We start from the raw sequence: 27,475 nt of genomic DNA, 5'->3' as shown, positions 1-27,475 counted from the left end.
GCCACACCAAGTAGCTCCCGTGCTACCACCATTCTCCATACGGCTTCCCAGCCACACCAAGTAGCTCCCGTGCTACCACCATTCTCCATACAGCATCTCAGCTGCACCAAGTAGCTCCTGCCCCACCACCATTCTCCATATGGCTTCCCAGCCACACCAAGTAGCTCCCATGCTACCACCATTCTCCAAACAGCTTCCCAGCTGCACCAAGTAGCTCGCGTGCTACCACCATTCTCCATACGGCTTCCCAGCTGCACCAAATAGCTCCCGTGCTACCACCATTCTTCATACGGCTACCCATTTGCACCATTGTCCCTGGACATTCCTGAGACCTATTATCTGTCACTCCTGGTGTATCCTGTCCATTATGCCTGTTTCAATACCATTACCTGCAGCCTCATTCCAGTTAGCCAATTGTGGAAGGACTGCCACATCACTGTCCTGTCTTGTCCTAGTCAGCAGTCCTGCGATCTCTCGCCGGTTGTGTAAGCCTCCATTGCTGGAGGCATAAATCCAGGAGGCCACCAAAGTACCGGTGTGTAAATAAATCACTAAGGGAACATTGGGTGGCTATTATTGGTAGAAGATCCCCTCTCTTGCTCTAGAGGTCTTACATAACCATGTGAGAACCATAACAAGTAGCTACTTTGTCACTTTTTCTCCCTGATTCCTGAAGGTATGTATGTAGATTACACTAGCTCATGTGTTCTTACTGCTGTTGACGATTGTACGTGGCAAGCCCGGGCCTTTTAATTCCATTAAATACTGTGGGTGGTTGTGGTCCCCGAGGCTGTCATTTACTATTAAGAATAGACTCCTGCAGTTGACACTAAAGGTGGCTGACTCAGCCTAGCTTTGGTGTAAAATCCTGACCTGTCTCATGGCTCTTGTCTTAGTACGCTGAAGCCAGTCTGATCCTCAATTATTTATTTACAACTTTAAATAATTCAATCCTTTCCAATAGCTGCATGAGGTGTTTAGTCCCACTAAATCAACTGGATTTCCTCTCTGTACTGTCATTTAATTTCAACCACTGTTCATTTAATGTCTATCTTCTGCCCTCTATTATTCCTGAGGGAGAGAGAGTTTTTAGAAGAGGCTGATCCCCTTACTAGTGCTGACAGGTAGAATGCATTAAGCAGCCTCAGAGTCTCTGTTTCTACCCCAGCCTAGTCAATTATTCTTCCTACTGCAAAGTTTAGCTTTGGCTGGAATAATGGCTGTACAATAAATTAGTCTGTTTAAATTAGCAAGTGTAATACTGAGGTGTAACTTAAATGCATAGACAGACCTGCTCCTTGATCTCTTCTATCTCAGCACCAAGGAAAGCTCTGTCTCTCTCCTGCAGGCTGGTCCCCAGCTGTCAGTCACTAGATAGGGGGAGGAATCTGGGCGGTTCCACTGTAATGCGGCTTCCTCCGGCAGTACCTCTCATGCAGCTTCCAGTATGGTCTGTCCCCAGCTGTCTCCCTACAGCAGCCGCAGCAATCCTCAGCGCTCTCTGGGGAGTTCTGCTCTCAGCACCTCAGAGAGCTCTGTCCCTCCGGTAAGTCTAGCCTCTCTCCATGTCCCCTCCGGTAAGCACAGTTTTATGGATACTTATCATGTCATCACTCCCTGCTTGTGTTGTTTATGTCTTTTCTTGTGCTACAGCATATACATTTTTTGGAAGATCTTTGTTATCCATTAAGGATCTCTATTTAATGAGATTTTTTTATTTAGTGTTTTATATTATTTACTAGCTATTGTCCGCAGCTTTGCCCAAAATGAAATAGCTTCTATAGCTTCTGCCGGGGCCAGCTCCAGGGGTCGGAGCACTCTGTGCCGGCTCTCTCTAGTGCACCCCAACATCGCAAGTGGCTGGGGGTGTGGCCTGATTTCCTTAGGACACTCCTCCTTTGTGACATTATTTGGAGGCATGCCCCCATGGCATGCCTCCAAACAATGTCAGGCTGGGGGGGAGATTCACTAGCTGGGCTTCCCCCAGCCCTCTCCCATAACTGAATGGATGCTGTGATTTGACCACCTGTGGGCCACTTTAGCCCATGGGTGGAACAGTGGGCCAGTACTGTCCTGCTGAAATCGGGGTGTTGGGGTGGGGTGCACCCTTTATGATTGGCGCCCCTGTTTGACCTTCATATTATTTTAATAATTTTGGGGGGGGTTATTTTGTTTTGCTAATAATATGAATTTGTTGTTTATTGTAAACTGTGTGTGAATCAGATTATTATTATTATTATTATTATTATTATTATTATTATCATCAATTTATACTAGATGAGTTGTTTGTACATTGCTGAATGTGCTGTTTGCTACTTTGTTACAAATGAAATTCAGTTAAATAGAGACATCCATTGTGTACCCCTTTATAGTTCAAATGGGAATAGACTCTTTCTATAGGTTTAAAAAATACTGAGTAAATCTCTCAGTATTTATTTAAATATCTGAAGGTATACATTTGCCTGTGAGTTTAGAAAAACTTAGTTACAACAATCATTAAAACACAATTATACTTTTATTTTATATATAAAAATATATATATCGATATCAAGTCATGCATGAATATACAATATTATTAGCAAGAGAAAAGGGGTTCACCGTACAGACAACAGACCAGACAACAATACACAGGACATTAATGCTAGCAGTGCCGATTCCCTGGGGATGACACAACACTGTCCTTGGGGCAATGGTGTCTATGTATAATTAGAGTGCCATGTGCCAAATCTGGCCAGCATAATGGATTATAATACCCCATCAAGAAAGGAAGTAATCAAAAGGAGAGGGGGGTAGGGCGATGTGCTAGCTTCTCTACTGACATCATGGCACCTTGTCATACTCCCTGCATGACTGCAAGTGAAGAAGAGGAGCATGTGAAAAGGAGCAGCACTTTATGGAAGAGAAAAAAACAGTAGATAAGAAAAAAGGAGCTAGAAGTGGATAATAAAGTAAGAAATAAGTTAAATGGTGTATTTTGTGTGTTAGGGCAATGTGGTGTACTGAGGCACTGTGGCATAATGGTAATTTCAGTATATTGTGTACTGGGGTACTGTGGAACATTGTAAATTTGGTGCACTATAGCATATTGTGAACTAAGGGCACTGTGGCAATTTGTGTAAAGGGGCACTGTTGCATACTGCATACTTGGGGCACTGCCACAAAATTTAAACTGGTGGTACTGTTATTTAATGTGAATTTGGGCCACTGTGGCATAATGTGAAATGCAGGCCCATTCATTTAAAACTTATTAGATCTTATTAGCTGTTTTTGTAAAAAATAATCAGTTATTTTATTTTTTTCTGAGGAATACACAGTTTTGTATAGAATAGGAATGGTGGTAAGATGTGTAGTAGATTCCAGTTAGTTTTGATATATGACAGTGTTTCACAACCAATTTGAAGTTGACCATGCCTGTCATGTGATTATCTGAACTGTAGCTACCCTGGTCATGTATTTGGGACATATATACACATGTATACCATATGCGGGTTCATAAGTTATAAATGCTCTCTCTGCCACCTGTACATAGACAATCTTAGGCTCTCCTGTTGTAGTGAAGCTCAGAGAGAGGTTCTGGCTGGGAGTTATGTTGGGACTTCCACTTCCACATAGAAGTTTATTTCCTTTGGGAACCAGTGTTCTCCCTCATTCACGGGTGAACACCCTAAAAGGATACACATTTCTCTAACACACTGTCCCAGCCACCAAGTCAAACCATTTCACTACTTAGCCAGCAATTTGAGGACAAGGCCAATGTCCTCCTATTTTAGGCAGGTCTGAAAAGAAGGACAATCTATGGAGGCTTCAAAATCCATGGACTGGCACAAATCCAGACCTGTTTGGAAGTTGACATAGCTCATAATCAGCTTAGTTGTATAAGGATATAGAACAGCAAGTGGATCTTTAATCTCTTTTAAACCTGGTCTGTGTGTAGCTGGTCCCAGATAACAAATTTCCATTGGATTGTATACCTGCTTATTGGAGAGCAGCCACTTAGCATTACCCAAATTATCTGGCTGCACCAGATACAGTGCAGAGAGTGGCTGTGGAATAACTGATTGAGTTAACAATCTGCAACTAAATATCAGGGATTACTGAGACCTCTTACAGAAAATAACTAAAAACCAATTAATGAAGCACTGTTTGTCTCACACACACACATTTATTAACAAATATGTTATAAAAATAAAACCTCAATACTACTTTTAATCCAAATGTCAAATATTGCAGATGATTTCAATATAGTGCAATGTCACTCTAAATCCACACAGATATATTCCAATTTGAATAGTCAACCAGCTCGGCAAAAAAGAAAGAGTGGGTATTAGGATCATATTAAGGTTAGTATAACAGTTCAATGTGGTATTTGGATGCAGTTAGAAATTTGTATAGCAACAATCTGCACAGATTAGCAGCAAGCTGTTTTTAGTATTAGGAAATAAAGAAGATACAGTAGAACCAACTTGGCTGTTGTTAGGATGTGCAGCTAGTAAATCATCTTGGTGGCAGGTCCCAGTCATAGTTGTTACTGGGATACTGCATCATGTCCTGTCCTTTTTCTGGCTTTTTGCAGGTAGCTGGAAATCCTGTCTTGTCTGTGTTTAGATCATAGCCTGTCATTCTTGTCTGTCTATGTGTTTTGTATCATATGCTCACTAATAACCTAGCTGTCTGTGTGCAGAGCAGGTGCACTCATGTCTTTGATTAGGAATTGCTCTCTCCAGGAATCAGTTTCAATTGGTCCCTGCTTCTGTTAAATTTCAGCCAGCCCTTCACTCCATGCCAGTTATATTGTCTGACATCCAGAGAGTGTTTGTTCTGTGCTCAGAAATCTGAATCTTTGCCGATCTTACCTTGTTTCACAATTCTTGTATGCTGAGTTATTCTTCCAGTGTCCTGCACCTGTCTGTATGTTTGTATTAGCCTGTGAAATATACCCTGCTGCTGTCTGGGACATTTTCATACCAGAGTCCTGCCAAGCTGTGTCAGTCTGCTTCATGCCTGTGTTCCTGTCATGCCAGAGTTCACCTGTCTGCCATATTGCTCCAGACACACTTCAGCCTGAATTTCATCTCGGCTCTCAAGCCGCATCTCGACTGTCATAGCCGCACTATGGCCTGCAAGACCACATCATAGCCTGCATTTCATCTTGGCTGTTATAGCCGCACCACAGCCTGTAAGCCCGCATCATAGCTTGCATTTCATCTCAGCTGTCATAGCCGCACCACGGTCTGCAACAAGGCCGCATCGTTAAGGTTCCACTTGCACCCCGGCCCTCAAGGCCGCACCTTGAACTTTTTTGCTTCAGCCATTGGCCTGCCACTTCATTGTGTATTGTCTGTCAAGTCTCAGCTTGTGTTTTGTCTGTTTAGTCCTGGTCTGTATTTGCTTGTCCAGTCCTTGTCTGATATCCTGTGGTATCACAGTCCTGGTCATTCCTGCTGTGCAGCCTGCTGAGCATGTCCTCTCACTTCTTGACTGACTACCCAGCTGCACAATTGTCCCTAGACCGTGAGACCTATCATCTGCGACTGCTAGAGTATCCTGTCATTCACATCTGTTCCTGTACTTATCACCTGTAGCTTCACTCCAGCTAGTACCAGTAGAGGAAGGACTGCCACTCCTCAGCCATGTTTCTAGTCAGCAGTCCTGCGGTCTCTCGTTGGTTGTGTAAGCCTCTACAGCTGGAGGCGTAAATCCAGGTGGCCACCTAGGTACCGGTGTGTAAATAAATTACTAAGGGAACAGCGGGTGGCTGTTATTGGTAGAAGATCCTCTCCCTGGCTCTAGAGGTCTTACACAACCATGTGAGAACTGTAACAGTAGTGTAGTGTAGGAAGCCACTGTAACATTTGAAAGTGGAGAAACACGTTAAGGCGGAGCAGTTCCAGTGATAATTTATGCTCTCTACACCATGGGAATCCTGTGTTTTATGTCATTTTTATAATGTGTGTATGTTAATAAATGTGTATGTTTGACACACAGCACTTCACTTATTTGTTTTAAGCTTTATAAAGGGCTACTTAGTAAATTTAGTCCAGGGTCACTGGTGTAAACAGTAACACAAGTGGGTAAGCACTGCCTCGAGTTTACATTCCTTCTAGTCTCAAAAAATGTTTGTCAATTAATTATAAGAGCCCAGTAGATTCTGAAATGTTTAACTTTTTAATCTGTTAAACAAAAAAGATAAAAACAAAACAGCACTGCAATCTCTTCTCATACTGTACGTACATCCTGGGTCCATCAAGGGGAAAAAATGTGATAATTCATATACTGTAAATACATTTGCTGCAAGACACTGTTCTTAAAGTAAAGGGAATAAGTATAGTATTATATTTAGATGACAAGCTATCAAGTTTCCATTGGGAATTTAGAAAGGGGATTTAGTGTAAATAGTAAATGTATCTAAGATGCCTCTAATTAGCCTTCAGAAGCCAAAGCAGACCGTACAAACAACCTTCAGGTATAAAAATAAAGATTGTCCACATTACAGAACACAATATTTGTTTTGCAAAGCAAATCTGAATGTTCTTCTTTTATGCAACTAGAGATGGCATGGGAAATGTAGAATAACCTGTATGTCATATCAAGACTACACTGTGCAATACATTTCACTTCATTATTCACAAACCAGAAATAAATATTTCAAGGCTGTATCTCATGTCACTGACTTTCAATAGAATATGCTTGAAGAAAATTACACAAGGATTACTGCAGTTTGGATAACAGGACTACAAAATCTGGAAGAGACAAGAGTATATGTCTTTACATTTTTCCTAATAATATATATCATGATACTAACAGGCAATGTTCTGGTTATTTCTGTGGTTGCAACTCAAACTCATCTTCACTCACCAATGTATCTTTTCCTCTGCAGTTTATCTTTATCAGAAATTACATTCACTACCAATCTTATTCCTGTATTTTTACATGTGCTATGGGAAGATGGAGCTGCTATGTATCTCACTGGCTGCCTGGCACAGTTTTATGTCTGTGGATCTTTAGGAGCGACAGAGTGCTTTCTTTTTGCATCCATGTCATATGATCGTTACATGGCTATTTGTGATCCACTACATTATGTATCTGTAATGAGCTTACAGTCTTGCGGGGAGATGGTTCTGTGCTCTTGGATGTGCGGTTTTGCTAGCATGTTAATAACACTAATTCTGGTTTGTCAGTTGGATTTTTGTGGCCCCAAAGTCATTGATCATTTCTTTTGCGATTTTGCTCCAGTTGTAGAACTTTCTTGCTCAGACACAAATATTGTTAAAGTTGAGACTTTTATATTCACATCTTCAGTGACACTTTTTCCATTTGTGTTTGTTATAGGATCTTATGTTTGTATTATTCTCACTATACTCAAGATCCCTTCATCAACAGGTAGAAATAAAACATATTCTACATGCAGCTCCCATTTGACTGTTGTATGTACGTACTATGGAACACTAATTAGCGTCTATGTTTTGCCATCACAATACTTTTCAAGTAAAGCTAACAAGATTTTGTCTCTTATATACACAGTGGTTACTCCCTTGCTAAACCCAATAATATATAGCATAAGAAATAGAGAGATCAAAAAAGGTATTCAGAAGATTTTAGGAAAGACATGAAACAGGAAAGCACTTACAATAAACAAAGATCAACAATGTTTTTGTTTGTTAGGATGGATAAAAATTGATCCAAATCAATATAGAATCAACTGCAGTTTGTATCACATATTTCTTATAATACATTTTAATTTAAATTGTGGTCATATTTAATTGCATATTTTAAATTACCATACAGCAACTGTTTTAGCACAAGATGCAAAGCTCAATGAACTATACACTGTAACACACAGATTTTTTTATGAAGGGTGGTTTATTTTTCTGTAAGTTTACAGCAAAAACTGTTGGATTCTCTTAAACTTCTGATAACCAGCCAAAGAAGATACTTTGCTGTCCCAATTTTGCACTTTTTGCAAAGAAAGGAACCTGTCAAATTTATCTAGCAGAAGTTTTGAAAACTGACAGAAAACCGCTAGAAAAATGTGCCTAACTAGAGATGTGAAGTTCGGTTTTTCTGAAAAATTAAGACACCCGAACTTTGCGGTTCCGAGTCAATTCGAGTCCCAATTTGGATCACTTTTGGGGTACAGAGTAGAATAGAGTCTTGGCTCAAGTCTGCTGTAACTTCAGAATTCGTATTTAAAAACCAAACGCAGGTTCTGGATTGCATGTAAGCATGTCCAAATTACATGATTTTTGCTGTTTTTATAAATTTAAAAGAAATTCAAAACCAAAATCTTATCTGAACCAAAACACTTGAGTGATTTTGCCAAAACCAAAACCATAAAATTGGTATAACAGCCAAGTTACATGAAACTGCTGCCTGTTTGAGCTATCTTGCCTTCCCCACCTCAGTAAAAAAAATGCAACAGACCCCCCCCCTTCTTTCCCTATGCAGTAATAAAATAAAGGAGCCCATTAATCAATGAGTTTTATCATACGCAATCAATTTTAAAACTCACTGCATATGACAAATTGTGCTCAAGCTAATCAGCTTCCAACTGTCATTTTTCAAACAGATGACAGGAGCTGATTGGCTTGAGCACTATTATCATATGCAACGAGGTTTAAAACGCTGCATATGATAAAACTTGTTGATAATTGAGCCCCCATAATGTGTTAACATAACTATTAAGAAAATGTCTTAATATACAGTTCTGCCTACTCTTACTATAATAATGAACAGTGAATCCCTCTTTTATGTTCTTAACAAATAGTGTATTACATTAAATATTGGGGGCGTGATCATTTATTAAGAAAATATTAGGCGACACCATCATTTAAGAAAATAATATGGGCTAACAATTTGTTGAGATTATAAAAGGTGACTACACTAGTTCTTATTACAGTAAGATAAGACATTTTTAATTATAATCTATAAGAGCACAATATTAAGAAGTTTTATTAATACTTCCATTAACAGATTTTGTCATTGCCATTTGGCAAATGACGGCCTTGCTAGTTGGCTTTAAAGCTACTTCAAAACTTAAATAGTAAATCTAAACATGAAATTTGATGTTACAAAATGTTTTTTTTTAGATTTCTCCCAAATTCTCTTTTTGATGTTAAGTTAATGCTATATAGACATCAATCACAAAATTGTGAAAAACAAACAAAAAACTGCCTCCTACACCAAAAATGGGATGTTTACCACTTCCAAAACATATAAATATACATATAGAGATATATGGTGGGGTATGGCACTCCTTGTCCAGGTATATAAAAAAGTTTCCCCATATAGACAATGTTCCAGCAATATAAAAAAAAGTCTTTATCTGTTTTAATCACAGTCATGCATAGTGATTTTTATCCAAAGATAAGGCCTTAATTGACACTTGTTCCAATTTGCGATCTTCACCGGAAATAATCATGGGTTGTTAACTTCCAGATGTTAAAGGACTTTCCCAGGTCCTGGAAACCATAAATCCTAGATGGTATGAGCAGCACCTGGAACAGCAGAATGTCAAAGAGAGGGATCTTTACATCTCATCACCGGCTTAACATGTTTCAGACCTCTTGGTCCTTCATCAGAAGCCAGCTTCTTACCATCTGGATGGGTAGGCAGTGGCAAACGCAGGATTTCTAGAGGGGGCTTTCCAAATGCTTAATTTTAGAGTGAGTGTGGCCTGTCAATGAAGAGGGCAGAATTAGTACTTAACCAGCTTTAATAAGCATCATACAAAGTGTATTGTGTGTAATAATTCCAGCATATACAGGACCAGTGATCACAGTAACCCATTATATGGGCCAGTAGGCCATTCTGCCTGAGCTGAATGTATTTATTTTAGATGTGGGTACCATTCCAGACTATTGTAGCAAGTCCGGGAGTCTGGGAGCAGCAGAATAACCTAGCACTACCCTGGACATATATGTACATATTGGGCTCTATAACAGTGCACGTTTTCCAGATCTTCTAGTTGGTGCACAGGTTATTTATTACTGGCTGATACATGTTAAAAGATCCACAGGTGGTGCTAATTAATTTGTGATACTGAGAAGAACATGCAGCACTAGTAACAATCTATTATTTACTATTTCTATTGTGGTCATGGTGTGGGCTGGGGAGGGGGGTTTCCAGGCAGACGGAAACCCCCCCTGCGTGTGCCTATGGTAGGCACTGAACATTGGCAAGCTGAATGTGCCTATGGGGATACCACTATATTTGGTTATATGCTTTTATTCTTTCCAAAAAATGTGACTGTATTACATGAATACATTTCTATCATTTGTCAAACAGTGTTGCACTATTGCCATCTTTTTTTTTTCTTTGAGATTACAAGTTAACAAAACATGATTATTTCTAGTGAAGATCGCAAATTAGAACAAGTGTGAATTAATGAAGCCCTTATCATTGGATGAAAATCACTGTGCATGACTGTGATTAAAACAGATTAAGACTTTTTTTCTATTGATGGCACATTGTCTATACTTTTAATCTTTTTCATATCCCTGGACAAGGAGCGCCATACCCCACCATATATCTCTATAAATTAATGCTATGCCAGCATATGGTTGTAATGCAGAATATTTTTTCCTCGCAATGTTGTGACCCTTTTTTTTATTTATTTTGTGCTCTCAATAATTTTGCCATTTACATTATTTTAATTTTGAAATTAATTTAAACTGTTACAAATTACTAGATTCTCACTTTTATTTTTTATCATCAGTGAAATTCAGACTCAAACTTATAGATTTATAAGTATATTTACCAACAACTGGGTTGAGCCACCAATCTTCAGCAGCTTTAACTAATATATTTAAAATGTCAACAGAAGTAAATGCTAAAATCAGGCTAGCTTAACTTTTTTTTCTATGCTACTTTAAACCAATCGGTCAAAGATACCAATGATTGATGGCTTTAGCAACATGCTGGTTGGTATATTTACCCCTTAGTATCCTGCAGATGAAACTGAAAAACTGAAACCACTGGCAATGTGTGGTGGTTTGAAGTCTTGTAAACTGCCTGTTCTTAATCCAACTGCAGGCTCAACCCAGATGGAAAACATTTTCCATCCTGAAAATTATAATCGGGACCCCACACCTACTGTAAATAGGAATGTCCCAATTCTCAATAACCCTTTGCCCTTCCTTGTGTCGCTAACTAGTGTGTACCAAGGAAACAGATATTCCATATTCCAGATAGTCTATATTCCAATATAGTGGCCAGACCAGGATGTTAAAAGTTACTACTTTGTTAAATAAATATTATTGCCCTGTTAGATATATAAAAGGGCAATATTATACATGCATAAATAATATATTGGGCCCCCATTAATTATATGAACAATATATAGTTCCCCATTAATGAAATAATTTCATGTAGTACCTATGTTACTTTATATAATTCCTTGTAGTGTCCCTGCTACTGTTAGTTATATACAGTAAATGATTGTAGTGCCTACTTGAATAAATACATTCATATTGCTGACTTCGTACAAAACAATTGTAAAAGTGTTTTATTGCTTTCATAGCTGTGTTCTTAAATTCCTCTTTCTTTGAATACCATCATTGGAATATAAACAAACAAAATATAATAATAATATAGTGTAGTCAGACAATATATGAATTTTTAAACACCCAAACAATATTCAAAAAGCCTCTAAAAAGGATAAGGTTCTCCTTGAATATGTTAATTACATGGCAGCTCTGTGATCTGAAGAAGAGACATGTGCATTTGGAATGCTGACATCCAAAAATACCCAAACTTGGGGTTTCTGTGTGGATCTGAGTCTTGGATCGGTTCTTTCCACCCAGTTAAGATATCAGAACTAGGTAAAACATAATTTTCCCGGAAATGTCGGATCTTGTGAGTTTTGGATTGCATATAAGAGTCACTCCCTCATGATCAAGCACCATTTCACAAAGGGGAGTGTAGAGGGAGGGTGAGGGCTGTAAACAGGGCCAGATTAAGAATGAGATAGGTGGAGCTTCAGCTCCAGGCCCTCCCATCCAAACAGGCCCACAGCATCTGTCCTGCTACTGTAGGCAGGACATTATTTTTCCCTGCTGCAGCAGCCTACTAATGGCCATACAACGCTCCTCCCCCATCAGCGGGCTGCAATTTCCCCCCTTCGCCCAGTCGTCCTCTCACCAATTGAGGCTTAATTAATGGTGCCTCGGCAATTATCCACTGTTCCGCTATTGATTTGTTGTCTGGAAGGGACCAGTCACAGCAACACGACTCTGCTTCCTGGAGCGCCTCTATACCACTTAGCCCCGCCCCTGTGATGACTTTATACAGTGTGAAGTACTATGTATACAGCCTGTAACTACTGATGGATGAACAAAATGATCTTCAGTAAAGTGGCGATTCTGCTTCAACAGGTGTACAAATGTATGTATACAATGTGTGTCTATATATATATATATATATATATATATACATCTTTTCTTCATTCTGTGTTCATCCTGTCTCCTCCTGTTCTTTCTCATTCCTTTTGTCTCTGCCTGGTCACCTGTGCAGACATTCCATGTGGGTTCCGATGTGCAACCGCAGCTGTCTTTTTATTATGTAACAGTCACCAGCTGGTGTTGTGGAGGAGCCTCAGTTCAGGCCGTGGGGCCCTTTTATTGTATATTTGCGGCTATATCCCCAAAACACCCATTTTCGGGGGGTTAACTGCAAATTTTAAGTTTTCCCAAGATGTATATCTCCAATACTTGCTGCGATACCTCCATTTCCATTGGTGGCCGCAACACCCATAGGTTTCTATGGGGGATGCGCTGCATCCAAATTTACCAACATCCGGAATGCTATGCATTCTGGAAATTGGCCCCTGTAGCTAAAGCTATCTAAAGATGGCTTTAGCCGCTGTAGTCTATGGGCTACACTGCGCATAACTCCAGAACCCTCCCCATCTATGGTGGCCATGCGCAGCAGCCCCGGCAGCATTCTGGGCACATCGTAGGGACAGGCTCCTTTCGGAGCTCCAATCCCTGCATGTGCCGGATGATACGTTCCGGTGATATGTTCGCATTTTGCAATGCGATCATGGGCGGTAATGTCATACAGGTTAGGGAGGTGAGTGAAAGTAGGGTGTTGGGTGACAGTTAGAGGAATATGTTCTATTTATTACATTTAATGTGTTGATGCCGCATGCAAGCGCCCGATATTTTCAGCTTACATATGCATCCAAGTCACACTGCACATCCATCCAGATGGTTATCGCCGGGAGATGCAGAACAAATTTGGATGCAGAGAAAGGCAATTTCAGTGGCGTACCTGGGAGGTGATAGGGTGGTAGCTAGCCAAATGCGGGTGTGTCAAGGCTAGCGACCGAGTCTTTTGCCACAGTTGCACTGGTGACCATGTTTAGTCGGACATTCTGTGCCTCCACAGGGCAAGTGCAATGTCTGATGGTGCGACCAATAGTTTAGGTTTGTGTGCACAGTGGCGGATTAGCGCTGCAGCTGGTGGGTGTCTCATTAGGATGACCAAAAGGTGCAGTGACAGCTGCAATAGTGTGCACCTCTGAATTAGGCCATGAGTACTCATACAGCTCTCTTATACTGTATTTTATATACCAGTTATCACTGTGTAATAAGTGACATTTCTTGTAAACACATAGTGGCCGATTCAGTTCAGCTCAATGTGCTGCCGTGCACATATCGGCCAGTGCTAACATCGCATGTTTTCTCTCACACGCGAAAGAGGTGCCAGGGAAAACTTGCAATGCTGGCAGGAGAGATGTGCTGTACATGAATGGTGCAACACGTCCATTACATTGAATTGAATTCCTTCATAGGTCTCTATGGTACCTAGTGATTTAATCCTGATTCCCGCAGTATTGTGTTGTATGGTATGTAAATATAGTGTTGTAGTGGTGGTGTCTTTGCATTTCTACCCTCATTTATTCTATCATTGGTTGCTGTATGTTCTTTCTAGCTGTCATTTCGCATGTATTGTACTTATGATATGTCAGGTAACTTATAATGTATGTTCCTTGTATGGCACCGAGGACACTTTCTCGCACCTTAAAAATAAATAAGGATAATAATATTGATGTAGTGTAGTGATTGGGGTAGAGTGTCGGGGCATTGATTTTGGGTGGGGATAGTAGTATTGTGGTAATGAGCAGGAAATATGTGGTATTGCTGTAATGTGTGGTTGGTATTGCCAATTGCTGTGATGTGCAGAGTTGGTGGGCTATTGCTGTAATGTGGACGGGCTTGGTTATTTCCAAATCAGGTACTCTCAGGTACAGGGGTAACATCCACCCTTTTTTAGATGTCACCCTCTGTACCTAAGAGTACCTAATTTTGGAGAAACTTATATTTATATGCACACATTGGGATTCTGATTAACACCATATAGAGAATTCAGATAAGTGGTTTTAAGTTACATGTGCAAATGACTATGAGTTATAATTGTGGCACCAAATTGATTGGTGCACTATGAGTGCCTAATATATATATATATATATATATATATATAAAATATTCTATTTCAGTCTCTGGTATGCTTGATTGTATGCGATCACTACAGTTTCTGTACAGGCTCTTATCGGAGTCTTTGTGCCAGCAATGGCAATTGATACATCCGAGTGATTTGCGGTGAAAAGAATTCTTAATTGTCATGGGGAGACTGCATATTTTAATAAATATGCCTCTATTGCTATTAGTAAGGTAATGTCTCTTTTATATAGAGAGAGTGGAGAGAGGTTGAGGTTTTCAGGTAGGCACTAGTCACACTCCATGGATGAGGCCACACCCCCTGTGGAGATCACACCCCCACAACACTTGTCACATGCACAATGTTACTAGTCACACTCCCATGGCTCTGGTCACACCCCCTGCATAAGCACATAGTAGGCCCTTCAGAAATTTCAGCTCCAGGCCCACGAGGACCTTAATCTGGCATCCTTGTATGTGTGTTTTTCAGACACACTAGCTAACAACTGCAACCCAGTGTTCTGCAAATAGGCTACTGTGTGGTGCTGAAAATTGGCTCTTGTGTATGGTTGTTTGTTTAAAATTGAACTTGCACTTTTTTCATAATACTGTGTGCAGTGGTATTCCAATCATCTTTACCCCAAAATAATTATTGCAAAGAGGTCCCTTTCTTATCTTGGTGTGTAAAATGATAAGCAGTCTTTTATAAACAAATATAAACATTTGTACAGTATGTTTTTGAGACACAGCATATATTACTGTACTTATGGCCTGATTCAGCAAGGAACACAATTGCTTATATACATGCAATCGGCCGATTGTTGCATACTGTGCATGCATCACAGTGCATGTGTGCGAACCGGCTGCTGCTCTCAGGACTGCGAATGTAGAGGATATGCAGACACATGGCAGAGTGAGTGACATATATTAGATAGTATGCATATAAAGAGAATAGCAATCCTTGCTGAATCAGTACTGCACATAACAGGAGAGGAGTTTTTGACCACTAACTTTCACAAAAAACATTCAACAGGCCACGTCAAAATTGTGAAAAGGGCTGGAGCATGTAAATCAGAAGAAATCAACCAAAGAAACACATTACAATCAATAAAAGATCATTCACAAAATTGAGAAATAATAACAAATAGGGGACGAAGGGGAGGGGAAGAAGGGGAGGGGGAGAAGGGGAGAAGACAAAGGGAGGTTGTATGTGGAGGACACCTTGAAGGAAGGTGTGGACATCCGACAGTGAAGAAATTCTACACTGGGACCAAATGGACAGAGCAGAGACTTGTACCTTCAGCAAGGTAAGGTGGAGTCCAAGGTCCAATCCAGCTTGAAGGAAGGCAAGGACTCTAGAAACCCGAAACACATGAGGGTCATAGTTTCTGGCATTACACCATTGGAATGGTGAGGTAAATGTTAGGCGTCAAAACTATTAGCAGATCAAATACAGAGTCATACATTTTACAGAACTCTAAAAAAATATCAAACGATAGATATCTAGTTAGGCTTAAATGGGGTTAGATAAAAAATCTTTTATGTAGATGCCAATCTGTGTCATCACAAATTTTGAAAATCTGGGTTTGAGTGGCATTGTCAAGTGTTTCAATGTACAGAACCATTTTCTGTAAAATCCTTCTATCCCTTTATTTACAGCAAGTATAGTCAAGTTCCAATCAAAATAAAGATGTTGCAACATTTTTCACTTGACTTCAGCTAGAGAGGGAGCTGATCTAGATATCCAATGTGTTAAGATGCCTTTCTTGGAAATAGTAAATAACATTGTGAATAAGGGGATGAGTGGCTTAATTGATTGCATAATTTTCTCTGTTTGGGAAGAGAACCAAAGGCGTGCAAGCTCTATATACTGCTACTTCGAAACCCCCATCTGGTTTCAACAATTTTACAACTTTGTGAACTGCTTCTAGAGTAATCAGAGCCTGAAGAGAATCCACAGTGTCAGAGGGAATAGAAGGAAAGGCAATAGTGGACCAGATAAAGTAAGGAGGACAATTTGGAGGGGAACTAACATGAGAAGAGGGGAGATACATAGGCAGGGGGTTGCTGCTGTGCTGGATGGGCTTGGACCGGTATTACGCCCAATTGGGGTTTTGAATTAGCAGTGTATAGAGCCTCATAGAATAATTTCATGGTGTTATCAATTTGAGCATTAGATGTAATAAAAGTACCCTGAGGTGTGTTTAGAGGATGTTCCATCATGGGTTTAGGAGTTCCTCGCAAAAGATTAGACAAAAAGTGGGCAATCTTATTTTTAAACCTGTGAAATTTTTAACTGACAGGGAACAAATAACGGTCGCCCATGTCATGCATGAATTTGTCATAATGAACCTTTGCTTGTAGATATAACTGCTTAGAGGCAGGTAATAAATCATCCTTGTATTGCTGGTAAGTTGCTGACAGATATTCATGTTTATATACCTCCCAAGCAGTCTCTAAATAATTTCAGAACTTAATGGATCGAAATAGGTAGGATGGGAACTTCCAAAGTCTAGTTGTCCCTGGCTCATCAAGAATATGTAGCTAGGCAGAGACTTAAGCATGTTCAGATAGAGAAATAGGGCTTATATGAGAGTCAGTTACTAGAGGGAATAGAGAAAAAGAAACAAAAATGTAGTCAATACAAGAGAGTGTGTTATGTGCCACTGATAGACAAGTGTACTCTCTGACCATAGGGCACCAGATATCTATGATTTGCAGTCATTTTGCTAATAGGGGAAGACCTAATTTAGGAAGGGAAAAGGAAGATGAGACTGAAGTGGATTTGTCTAAACCGCTGGAGGAAAATAGATTAAAGTTCCCACAAATGATAAGAGATTCCCCAATATAAGGGCTAAGAAGGAGGAGTATCTTTTGAAAAAATTGTGCCTTTACTCTTCCTGATATCAAAACTATTTGATTGGTAAAAAGGAACAACTATTTTTTACTAAACTTGAGATCCAATTGGCTTCCAACTTAATTCGTATCTGGCAGGGATATGAGTGAAAAAGTGATAAACTGCTTTTAACACTTTCGATCTCCATAATACCACAGCAGTTTTTTAGAACTTTGCAAACACTAACTTCCATTGCAGACCTTATAAACAAGTGCTCAATTGTCTTTGACAGAATAAACTGTTCTACAAGTTGTAAAAATATTTCTACAAAGTCAGCACCACACCCTTTCTGGGATGCATCTTTTCCAGGAAAGGCCTCCAGAAGGATCCAGTGAAAGCTCATGTTATTCTTCATTGGCCTCAGCCCACCAACCATAAAACCATACAATGGATCCTATGGTTTGTTAATTATTATGGAAAATTCATACACAGTTACTCCATCGTAGTCTAACCTATGTACATCACTCACCAAGAAGGGTGCCAATCCTCAGAACTGGCTTGATAATGGTAAAATTGCAATTCAACAGCTAAAACAAGCATTCATCTGCACACTCATCTTTAAACAACCTGACAAAACACTCCCTTTCTATTTGGACATGGATGTATCCTCCATGGGAGTAGGAACAGTTATCTCTCAAAGGGAATCTGATGGGAAGTTTTTTCCCTGTGGGTCATGCTTTAAAAACCTTGAAATTAACTATTCCATCAGATGTCTGAATATGTTTGGCTCCATGTTCCAATGTGCTGCCCTGTGCAACCCTGCTAACCTGTAATGTGTAATCCTGATATACTGCCTTGAGCTGTTACTGCCATCTCCAGGCACTCACAAGGTATCCTCACTACTGATATTGGTCTGCATGAATGGTATTATTTATCCATCCAGCTTCACCAATGTCCCAGTCATCAAAGCCAACGCAAAAGGCCAGATTCAGAGCGGAATGAATTTCAAATGCAATACAGATGTCATGTAGTTGAGAAATTATTTGCAATTGTGCACGCGCAAAAAGTCCTGAGAAACCACTATGACTCATGCATGCACAAAGATGCTGTTGCATTTGAGACAGATGATATCAGAAATGTGAGGCAAAGTATATGCGTTCCTTGGTGGCGACTGGAATGTGGCCAGAAATTAAGGCAAAAAATGTCTATCTCAAAAAAGCAACCACTTTCTCAGATGCACAGATGCAGCCACAGCCATGTTCAGATAGAGAAACAAAAATGGCAGCTGTTCAATCAATCTAGCAGTACTAATCAGGTGCTTGAAAGGGAGGGGTCATACTAAGTAGAAAAAGGAGGGGGTTTAACCTCCTATTGTTCCTCAGCACACTGAATAATACTTGCAACAATATATGAAGATGTTTTTCAGGGTGCGCAGTGCACCCCGAAAAACATCCAGCCCAGGACCCCCCCAGGGTATAACACGAAAAATGGAAAAAGAGTGATAGTGTAGTGTAAAGTATAGATGTGTAAGACTAATTAATGTTGTGTGATGCCCTCGGGGTGCACTGCGCTCCGGACATGAAGCCCTTAGTGTTATGGACTGCTAGTGACAGAGAAGCCGTGACGTGGCCTAGCAGCTTCCCATGTATTTGCAAATGCATGCAACCAATATCTCTGAATTTCTATGACCATATAGTCTTCATATATTGTTGCAAGTATTATTCAGTGTGCTGAGGAACAATAGGGGGTTAAACCCCCCTCCTTTTTCTACTTAGTATGACCCCTCCCTTTCATGCACCTGATTAGTACTGCTAGATTGATGAAGCAGCTGCCATTTTTGTTTGTTTGTTATGAGTTGCATGAAGAAGCCAGCATTAGTAGGGCATGCTGGTTCTAGTAGTGCTAGTTGGAGTTCCCAGGGATGACTCCCAGGTAAGCTGGCCCTCAATTTGGATGCATTTATGTATGTGCCTTTATCAGAAGGCCTTACATTTGACAAAATTGATATGTGCCTATATCATGAGACCTTATAATTGGTATATTTTACATTTGGGGTGAGCGTTTGGGCATAGGGCCCCCGGGGCTGGTCTGGCTGGGCCTCCTCAGGGCATCACCACTTAATACACATAGTTGCTTTTCACATCACCTGTTATGTTTGTATTTTATTCATGTAATATTTCACATATATATTAACCCCTTTTTTTAACACTTATCAATTAGTCTTACACATCTATACTTTCCACTGCACTGTCACTCTTTTTCCATTTTTCGTGTGATGTCCTGGGGGGTCCTGGGCTGGACATTTTTTGGGGTGCACTGCACCCCGGAAGTGAACCCCTTAGTGTTAGGGACTGCTAGTGACAGAGAAGCTGTGACATGGCCTAGCAGCTTCCCATGTATTTGCAAGTTCATGCAACCAATATCTCTGAATTTCTATGACCATATAGTCTTCATATACTGTTGCAAGTATTACTCAGTGTGCTGAGGAACAAATAGAGGGTTAAACCCCCTTCCTTTTTCTACTATGTTCAGAAAGAGCAAGTGTAGCTGCCATAGGGCTGGTGCATGTGATGATACGCTTATGGTGCCATTTGGAGAATCACTGGTGGTGTTTCAGGGCTTGATCATTCAGATGCAGGGTACTACACCAGCACAGTGCTGTTATTTGAATGTATTATTTATGTATTACTTCTTTATTTAGTATCAGTTGTTTATATAGTGAATTATTATTCTGAAGCACTTTTGCAGAAAATGTTTGGCCATTCACATCAGTTCCTGCTCCAGTGCAGCGTACAATATATATTCCCTACCACAGGGCTTGAAAAATTTTTCTAAAACCTAGGAGTCAGGATGAAAGTGTAGGAGCCAGACCCTCCCCTTCCCCCAGGGCAGCATTACTGAGAACCTATGCCCCAGGCAACCAACCCCCATGGTCACACTACTAACGGGGTACCCCAGGTAAACCAGCCTCCCACAGCCATATTATTGAGCAGCTAACCCGCCTCTCCAGGCAACCAACCCCCAGAAAGACCACCCCTCTGCAGCCAAAAAACCCCGGGCAAGCAAAGCCACTGCCAGCAGTGGGAAAACTAGACAGTGGTGGGCTCAGATGCAAGAATATGCTTTGGGCACAACTATGCAGTGCCCCCAGTAGTGGTCCCCCCTATCCAGTGCCCCCAGTAGTGGTCCCCCCTATGCAGTGCCTCCAGTAGTGGTCCCCTCTCTCCAGTGCCACCAGTAGTAGTCCCCCCTCTGCAGTACCCCCAGTAGTAGTCCCCCTATACTGCCCCCAGTGAAAGTCCCCACTATGCATTGTCCTTAGGAGCGCCCCCTATACAGTGCCCTAGTAACACCCCCCCTTATACAGTTCCCCAGTAGCGGCCACACCTCCTATTCAGTGCCCCCAGTAATGGTCCCCATATATAGTGGCCCCAGTAGTGGTCCCCCTATGTAGTGTCCCTTTAATCAGTGCCCCCAGAAGTGGTCCCCCCTATGCATTGCCCCCAGTAGTAGTCCACCCCCCTTGTAGTGTTCTCAGTAGTAGTCCTCCCCTTGTAGTGCACCCAGTAGTAGTCCCCCCTTGTAGTGCCCCCAGTAGTAGTCCCCCCTTGTAGTGCCCCCAGTAGTAGTCCCCCCCTTGTAGTGCTCCCAGTAGTAGCCCCCCTTGTAGTGCCCCCAGTAGTAATCCCCCCTTGTAATGCCCCCAGTATTAGTCCCCCACTTGTTGTGCCCCCACTAGTAGCCCCCCATTGTTGTGCCCCCAGTAGTAGTCCCCCTTGTTGTGCCCCCAGTAGTAATCCCACTTATAGTGCCCAGTAGTGCTCTCCCCCTTTTAGTGTCCCCAGTAGTAGTCCCTCCCTTGTAGTTCCCCAGTAGTAATCCCCCCTTGTAGTGTACCCAGTATTAGTCCCCCCTTGTTGTGCCCCAGTGTTGTGCCCCCAGTAGTAGTCCCCCCCTTGTTGTGCCCCCTGTAGTAGTCCCCCCCTTGTTGTGCCCCCAGTAGTAGTAGTCCCCTCCTTGTTGTGCCCCCAGTAGTAATCCCACTTGTAGTGCTCAGTAGTGCTCTCCCCCTTTTAGTGCCCCCAGTAGTGCCCCTCTTTTAGTGCCCCCAGTAGTGCTCTCCCCCTTTTAGTGACCCCAGTAGTGCTCTCCCCCTTTTAGTGCCACACATACTTTAAAAAAAAAACACTTACCTGAATTCCCACTCCCGCCACCACCATCCGCTCCTCCGTTCGTCCTCCCAGGCCGGGCTGCTCTGCATTATGAGAGAGACATCATGACATCTCTCCCATTACCCACTGCAGGAGCTGGAAGATGGAGCGGCTCCTTCAGTGGGCACAGCGGAAGTCAGTGACAGTCTAACAGACTCTCACTGGCTGCCACACAAAACAAACACACATCTGTGGGCACCGGAGGCTGTGTGTTTGTCAGTCATTGTGTAGCATTGACCAAACTCTGTCCGGTCAGCACTACATGTGCGGTGCAGTCTGTGTCACAGAGACACAGACTGCCCACAGCCAGTGGCCCGCATGGTGCTGCGGCCCAGGGGGCACATGGCAACCTGCCCCCCAGCCCAGCCCGTCACTGACTACAGGGCCCGGGGGTTGCTGAAAATCTGGTCGCCATGGCATTTTGTTGGGAGCCATTTACTTATCCATATAATTTTGGAACATTTGAATATTATTACTGTCACAACTCCAGCAACAGAAGTAACAGCTGTCACCTCTGCATCAGGCCAAAGGGGTCCTGATCATAGTTAAATGTGTCCCATTGTGTCATTGAGGTTTAATATAACACCAGTGGGAACACTCCCTCGATTTATATTCCTTGAACCATACAAAATAGATATGTGAATTAAGTGAATAGTAAACTATCAAATATTTTAATCAGATAATGCTATTAAACATTTAACATAAATACATGTTCACAGCACTCATGACTCAGAGGCCAGACACACTCATAGATTGAAATACAAAACTACATGTTGATGTGTGAACCAATTATAGCAGCTGCAGTTAACCTATGATATACCTTTGGGAAGAATTATTAGGAGCCTGCAGACTCATATCTGGTGACTGTCTTCCAGTGGCTGATGTAATTGTCCTGAACAAACACTCTGCCATGTTCTTTTAAACTGCCCAGTGGCATAACTAGGGTATTTGCAGCCCAGCGCAAGATGAAAAATGGAGCCCCACCAAGTATGTACACTCTCCAAAAAAGTGGGATTGGCCATATGCCACAAGGGGGCATGGCCACAAAAAAATGGGGAGTGTCAAAATGACACCACCATTTCTCATCACTCTGGAAACATTCCTTTCCATATGCACCTTAATGCCTCCAGTAGTAGTGCCCCTTATGCAATGTCCCCAGTAGTAGTGCCCTATATAACACACAGACACACACAAAATACTTACCCGAATACCTGCTCCTGCTGCCATCTGCTCCTCCCACTTAGCACTATGGGAGAGAAGTCATGACATCTCTCTCTTCACCCACTGTGGGAACTGGAAGACGAAGCTCATGAGTGAGCTCCAGCCCAGTTCTGGCCCTGGGTACAGCAGCCAATGAGAGTCTGTCTGACTCTCATTGGCTGCTAAAACAAACACACTGCTGACAGGTAGTACACTCACTGTGTACTACCGGGCGCCAGTGGTGGTGTGTTTGTTTTAACGTGTAGTGTGGATCACACTCAGTGTGGTCCACACTACACACTTAAACCACTGACCTGGACGGTGTTCGCCTGAGCCCAGGGCATGAGCCCAGGCTGACCCCCACCCTCCCCCATTACACCACTGAAACTGCACCTCTCTCATACAGAGAACAGGCAAGTTCAGATAAGTCACAGCAGCCATCAGATAAGTAGAAATAGAGAATAAGGCTAAGGGTAAGAGAGAGACAGCATGGAATTATGAAAAGAAACTTAGAAGTAGCTGGGAGGGGAGAGGAGATGTGGAATAGTAAGGGATTTATGTACCAAACCTTGGAGATAAAGTGGATGGAGACCAATCAGCTCCTAATTGTCATGTTAGATACGGTGTTTGGAAAATGACAGTTAAGGGATGTTTGGTTGGTACTATATATGAGTTTACTTAATCTCTCACCAAGGCTTAATACATAGACCATAAGAGAAAAATAAGTTAGAGAATACAAAGCTAGTGAAGAGAAAGAAGAGTAGAGAAAAATGAAATGAGAGAAGTGATAAAGGATGAAGGACATGGGACAAAGAATACAGCTGGGGAAAATGGAAAGCAGAGGAGAGAAATGCTGTCTAGTTGAGGGAGAAAGACTGGTTGAAAAGGTACTTAATGGAGAAAAGTACTGCCATTGGAGATAGATATCATGAGCTAATAAGAGAGCACAGCTCTCTGGACTGTACAGCAGTTACAAGAATGTTCTTTGTGTTGTATGGCAGTGTTAAGAAAACCCACAGGAATGTGTCAGAATCATGATTTAGCAGTGAAATACTGTATAATGAGTTTATTTGCAGAAATATAAAAACAAAAACTTTGGTTGTGGTTGAATAGGGCTGAAGAAATTAAACAGAGTCCGGGAGTATACAACAGACTGAATAAGTTCCTTAAACTTTACTGATACTGTGATTTGAAAGTGAATGAGTCCAGAACATGAATAACAGGAAAGCAGATGAACAGAATCTTGAGTAGAAATGCAAATAGTATCACGCAAAAACAGAGTGTTTCAGGTATAGCAGGATTCTCAGACATATGAAACTGAACTTTGAAAATGCAGAAGAATTTGGCTAGTAATACAGAAAACCAAACAGGACCAGAATAAGCGACAACTTAACAGCAGACCAGAAACATTAATGACCAGCAATGAATGTTAGCCTTAGGCAGACTAAAAAGCCATCTGGCAGATGTAGTCCATGCTTGCTAATTATTTTATCAATTCATCACCAGGCACCTGATCTCAAGCAAAGTCCAAACAGCAGCACCTCTGGCAGGAATCAGAAATGCAGTTAATTTCAGAATGGCCTGATGACCCCTGCTGGTGAAAAAGAATACAGAATAGCAAGGTCAATAGCAAAACAGACAATACTAACAGGCAGTCACTGTGATGCTCTCTGTGCATTGTATCATTGTCACTTATACCGCTCTTAGACATAAAAACCCAGCTTCAACCCAGCTCATACCTGGGACACTGAGCATGAGTTGAACCTGGGCTACCCCTTTCACACTAAGGTGGATGACCCAGGTTATTCCCGGGTCATCACCCTTCAATGTGATTTTTTTTTTAACACGTGCTCAGGTAAATGTATTATTTGTTTTGGCCCTGCCTTTAGTTGATTTGGATCCACGTATATGATGCCACTTTCATAATTTATTTAAAGGGACACTTAAAGTTTCCCATCTGCCCACGCATATAGTACTGCACTTTCTTGCCAAGTTTCCTATATCTAACATGGAAAGTAAAAATTGATCATTCATATACATAAATTTACTTCAAGACTTTGGTCTGAATGTTAAGGGAATAATTATGATACTAAACCATGAAAGTTCCATGGAGAATTTAGAAAGGGAATTTAGTGTGTAAAGTAAATGTTATAAAAAATACATCTAAATAACACAAGGCTAATTAGCCTCCAGACGTAAAAGCAGACCTTAAAAACATGCTAGAAAAAATAACCCTCAGATATAAATTTACAGAACACAATATTTTTATGCAAAGCAAATCAGAATGTTCTTCATTTATGCAATAGTGATGGAAGGTGAAATGTAGAATACCCTGTATGTCATATAAAGATACATTGTACTTTATTATTCACAATTTATAATTAAATATTTTTGTGGATATATCATTTCTCTGTCTTTGAATATGCTTGAAGAAAATTACACCAGGATTACTGCAGTTTGGATAACAGGACTACAAAATCTGGAAGAGACAAGAGTATATCTCTTTACATTTATCCTAATAATATACATCATGATACTAACAGGCAATGTTCTGGTTATTTCTGTGGTTGCAACTGAAACTTATCTTCACTCACCAATGTATCTTTTCCTCTGCAGTTTATCTTTATCAGAAATTATATTCACTACCAATCTTATTCCTGTATTTTTACATGTGCTATGGGAAGATGGAGCTGCTATGTATCTCACTGGCTGCCTGGCACAGTTTTATGTCTGTGGATCTTTAGGAGCGACAGAGTGCTTTCTTTTTGCATCCATGTCATATGATCGTTACATGGCTATTTGTGATCCACTACATTATGTATCTGTAATGAGCATACAGTCTTGCGGGGAGCTGGTTCTGTGCTCTTGGATGTGCGGTTTTGCTAGCATGTTAATAACACTAATTCTGGTTTGTCAGTTGGATTTTTGTGGCCCCAAAGTCATTGATCATTTCTTTTGCGATTTTGCTCCAGTTGTAGAACTTTCTTGCTCAGACACAAATGTTGTACAAGTTGAGTTTTTTATATTCTCATCTTCAGTGACACTTTTTCCATTTGTGTTTGTTATAGTTTCTTATGTTTGTATCATTCTCACTATACTCAAGATCCCTTCATCAACAGGTAGAAATAAAACATATTCTACATGCAGCTCCCACTTGACTGTTGTATGTACATACTATGGAACACTTATTAGCGTCTATGTTTTGCCATCACAATACTTTTCAAGTAAAGCTAACAAGATTTTGTCTCTTATGTACACAGTGGTTACTCCTTTGTTAAACCCTGTAATATATAGCATAAGGAATAGAGAGATCAAAAAAGGTATTCAGAAGATTTTAGGAGAGACATCAAACAGACAAGCACTTTAAGTTAAGAAAGGTCAACAATTTTTTTTTATTAAGACGGATAAAAACTCATCCAAAACCAATCTACAATCAACTAGTTTTCATCACATTTTTCTTATATTACATTTTATTGAAATTGGGATCATATTTAATTTAAATTAAATGTGTTAACACAGGACTTGGATATCTCCGTACTCTATGCATGGTAATACACACAAAGAGGTAAATTTTGTTTGCAAAAAAATCCACCTTTTGAAGTTTAAAAACCGTCGGATTAACTAAAGCCAAAAACTCTGAAAACATGCCAGAAATCTAAAAGCTTTACATTTTCAATAATAAAGGAGAGACCCTGCCATATAGTGTACCAAGATGTTTATGAAGGTTTTGAAAACCGACTATTAAAGCATTTAACAAAAGAGGTGGTTGGGATAACCAAGACGGCTCAAATCACCGTTTGAGACATCTTACCTTTACGACCTTAGTAAAAAAAAACTTGAAAAAACAACATTTATACAGATGTGTCCTTGTATACCTAGACTCAGTATACAATGCTGCTCATTGAACGGGACCTGGAATACCAAGAAGGGCTGTTTGCCCCAACTGCGTCAATAGTGTATGAGGACATATCTATATTGTCTCCCCTCTGCCCACATCATGGTATCTCCCCCTGCTCCTCTTGCCACCCTCCACCACTTTTATAGTCAAAATTAAAGGACCCCTTGAAGTCAATTTGCAAGTGAGAAGGCCACTATACATTTGTTCGGTCATGGTGGTTAGGTTGAAAGGGTTGGTTAGTTTTCAAACTTATTTTCAGTTGAGATAAGGGGAAAAATATCCCAGCATCATCACAAACTCCTCATTAGACGTTGAATTGTAAATGCTCTTGATGTGGATTTGATATGTCTTTGAGACACTAGTAACATCTCAATGTATTATCATAGTACACTGTAACATGGCTACAGTACATGTACAGTATGTTAAAATATAAGTGAGCTGTAGTTCAACCATAATCTCTAGCTTGGCAACTGCCCACAGGCTCATTTATCCCTTCCGCTGCCTAGTTTTTAAAACAAATGCAGAACTTACAATTAGTGAACTGACTTACAACAGGCATCTTTCCACTCCTGTGCATTCTCATCTAAGTCCAAGGGGTCTATGTACTAAGCAGTGATAAAAGACAGAGTGAAAAGTGATAAGTCTGTGATAAGGTGCCAGCCAGTCAGCTCCCAACTGTAATTTTTCAAACACAGCCTGTGAGATGACAGTTGGGAGCTGATTGGCTGGCACCTTATCACTGACATCACTTTTCACTATGTCTCTTATCACTGCTTAGTACATAGACCCCCCAAGTCACTTGTGATCATTTCTTCCATGTCCTTGTGTGCTGTGCCCTATACTGCAGCCTAATTAGCTTAATGATTGATCAGGCACTGGACAATCTTGTGCC

The 27,475-nt window shown here is 40.9% G+C and overlaps 2 protein-coding genes across 2 annotated transcripts; both read left to right on the top strand.

Annotated features, from left to right (window-relative positions):
- Positions 1-6,683: 6,683 nt before the first annotated feature.
- On the top strand, positions 6,684-7,610 carry LOC148532398 (olfactory receptor 11L1-like). The gene has a single exon (XM_088467916.1). It carries the CDS (start codon positions 6,684-6,686, stop codon positions 7,608-7,610), a length of 927 nt encoding a protein of 308 aa, XP_088324042.1.
- Positions 7,611-25,107: 17,497 nt separating this feature from the next.
- Positions 25,108-26,052, top strand: LOC148532397 (olfactory receptor 11L1-like). Its single transcript, XM_088467915.1, has one exon. The coding sequence runs from the start codon at positions 25,108-25,110 to the stop codon at positions 26,050-26,052; it is 945 nt and encodes a 314-aa protein (XP_088324041.1).
- Positions 26,053-27,475: the final 1,423 nt, after the last annotated feature.

Source organism: Taudactylus pleione, unplaced genomic scaffold (assembly GCF_031769625.1).
Source record: "Taudactylus pleione unplaced genomic scaffold, aTauple2 ptg000078l, whole genome shotgun sequence".
Lineage (NCBI taxonomy): Eukaryota > Metazoa > Chordata > Amphibia > Anura > Myobatrachidae > Taudactylus > Taudactylus pleione.
This window is presented reverse-complemented; position numbering and strand designations above follow the sequence as displayed.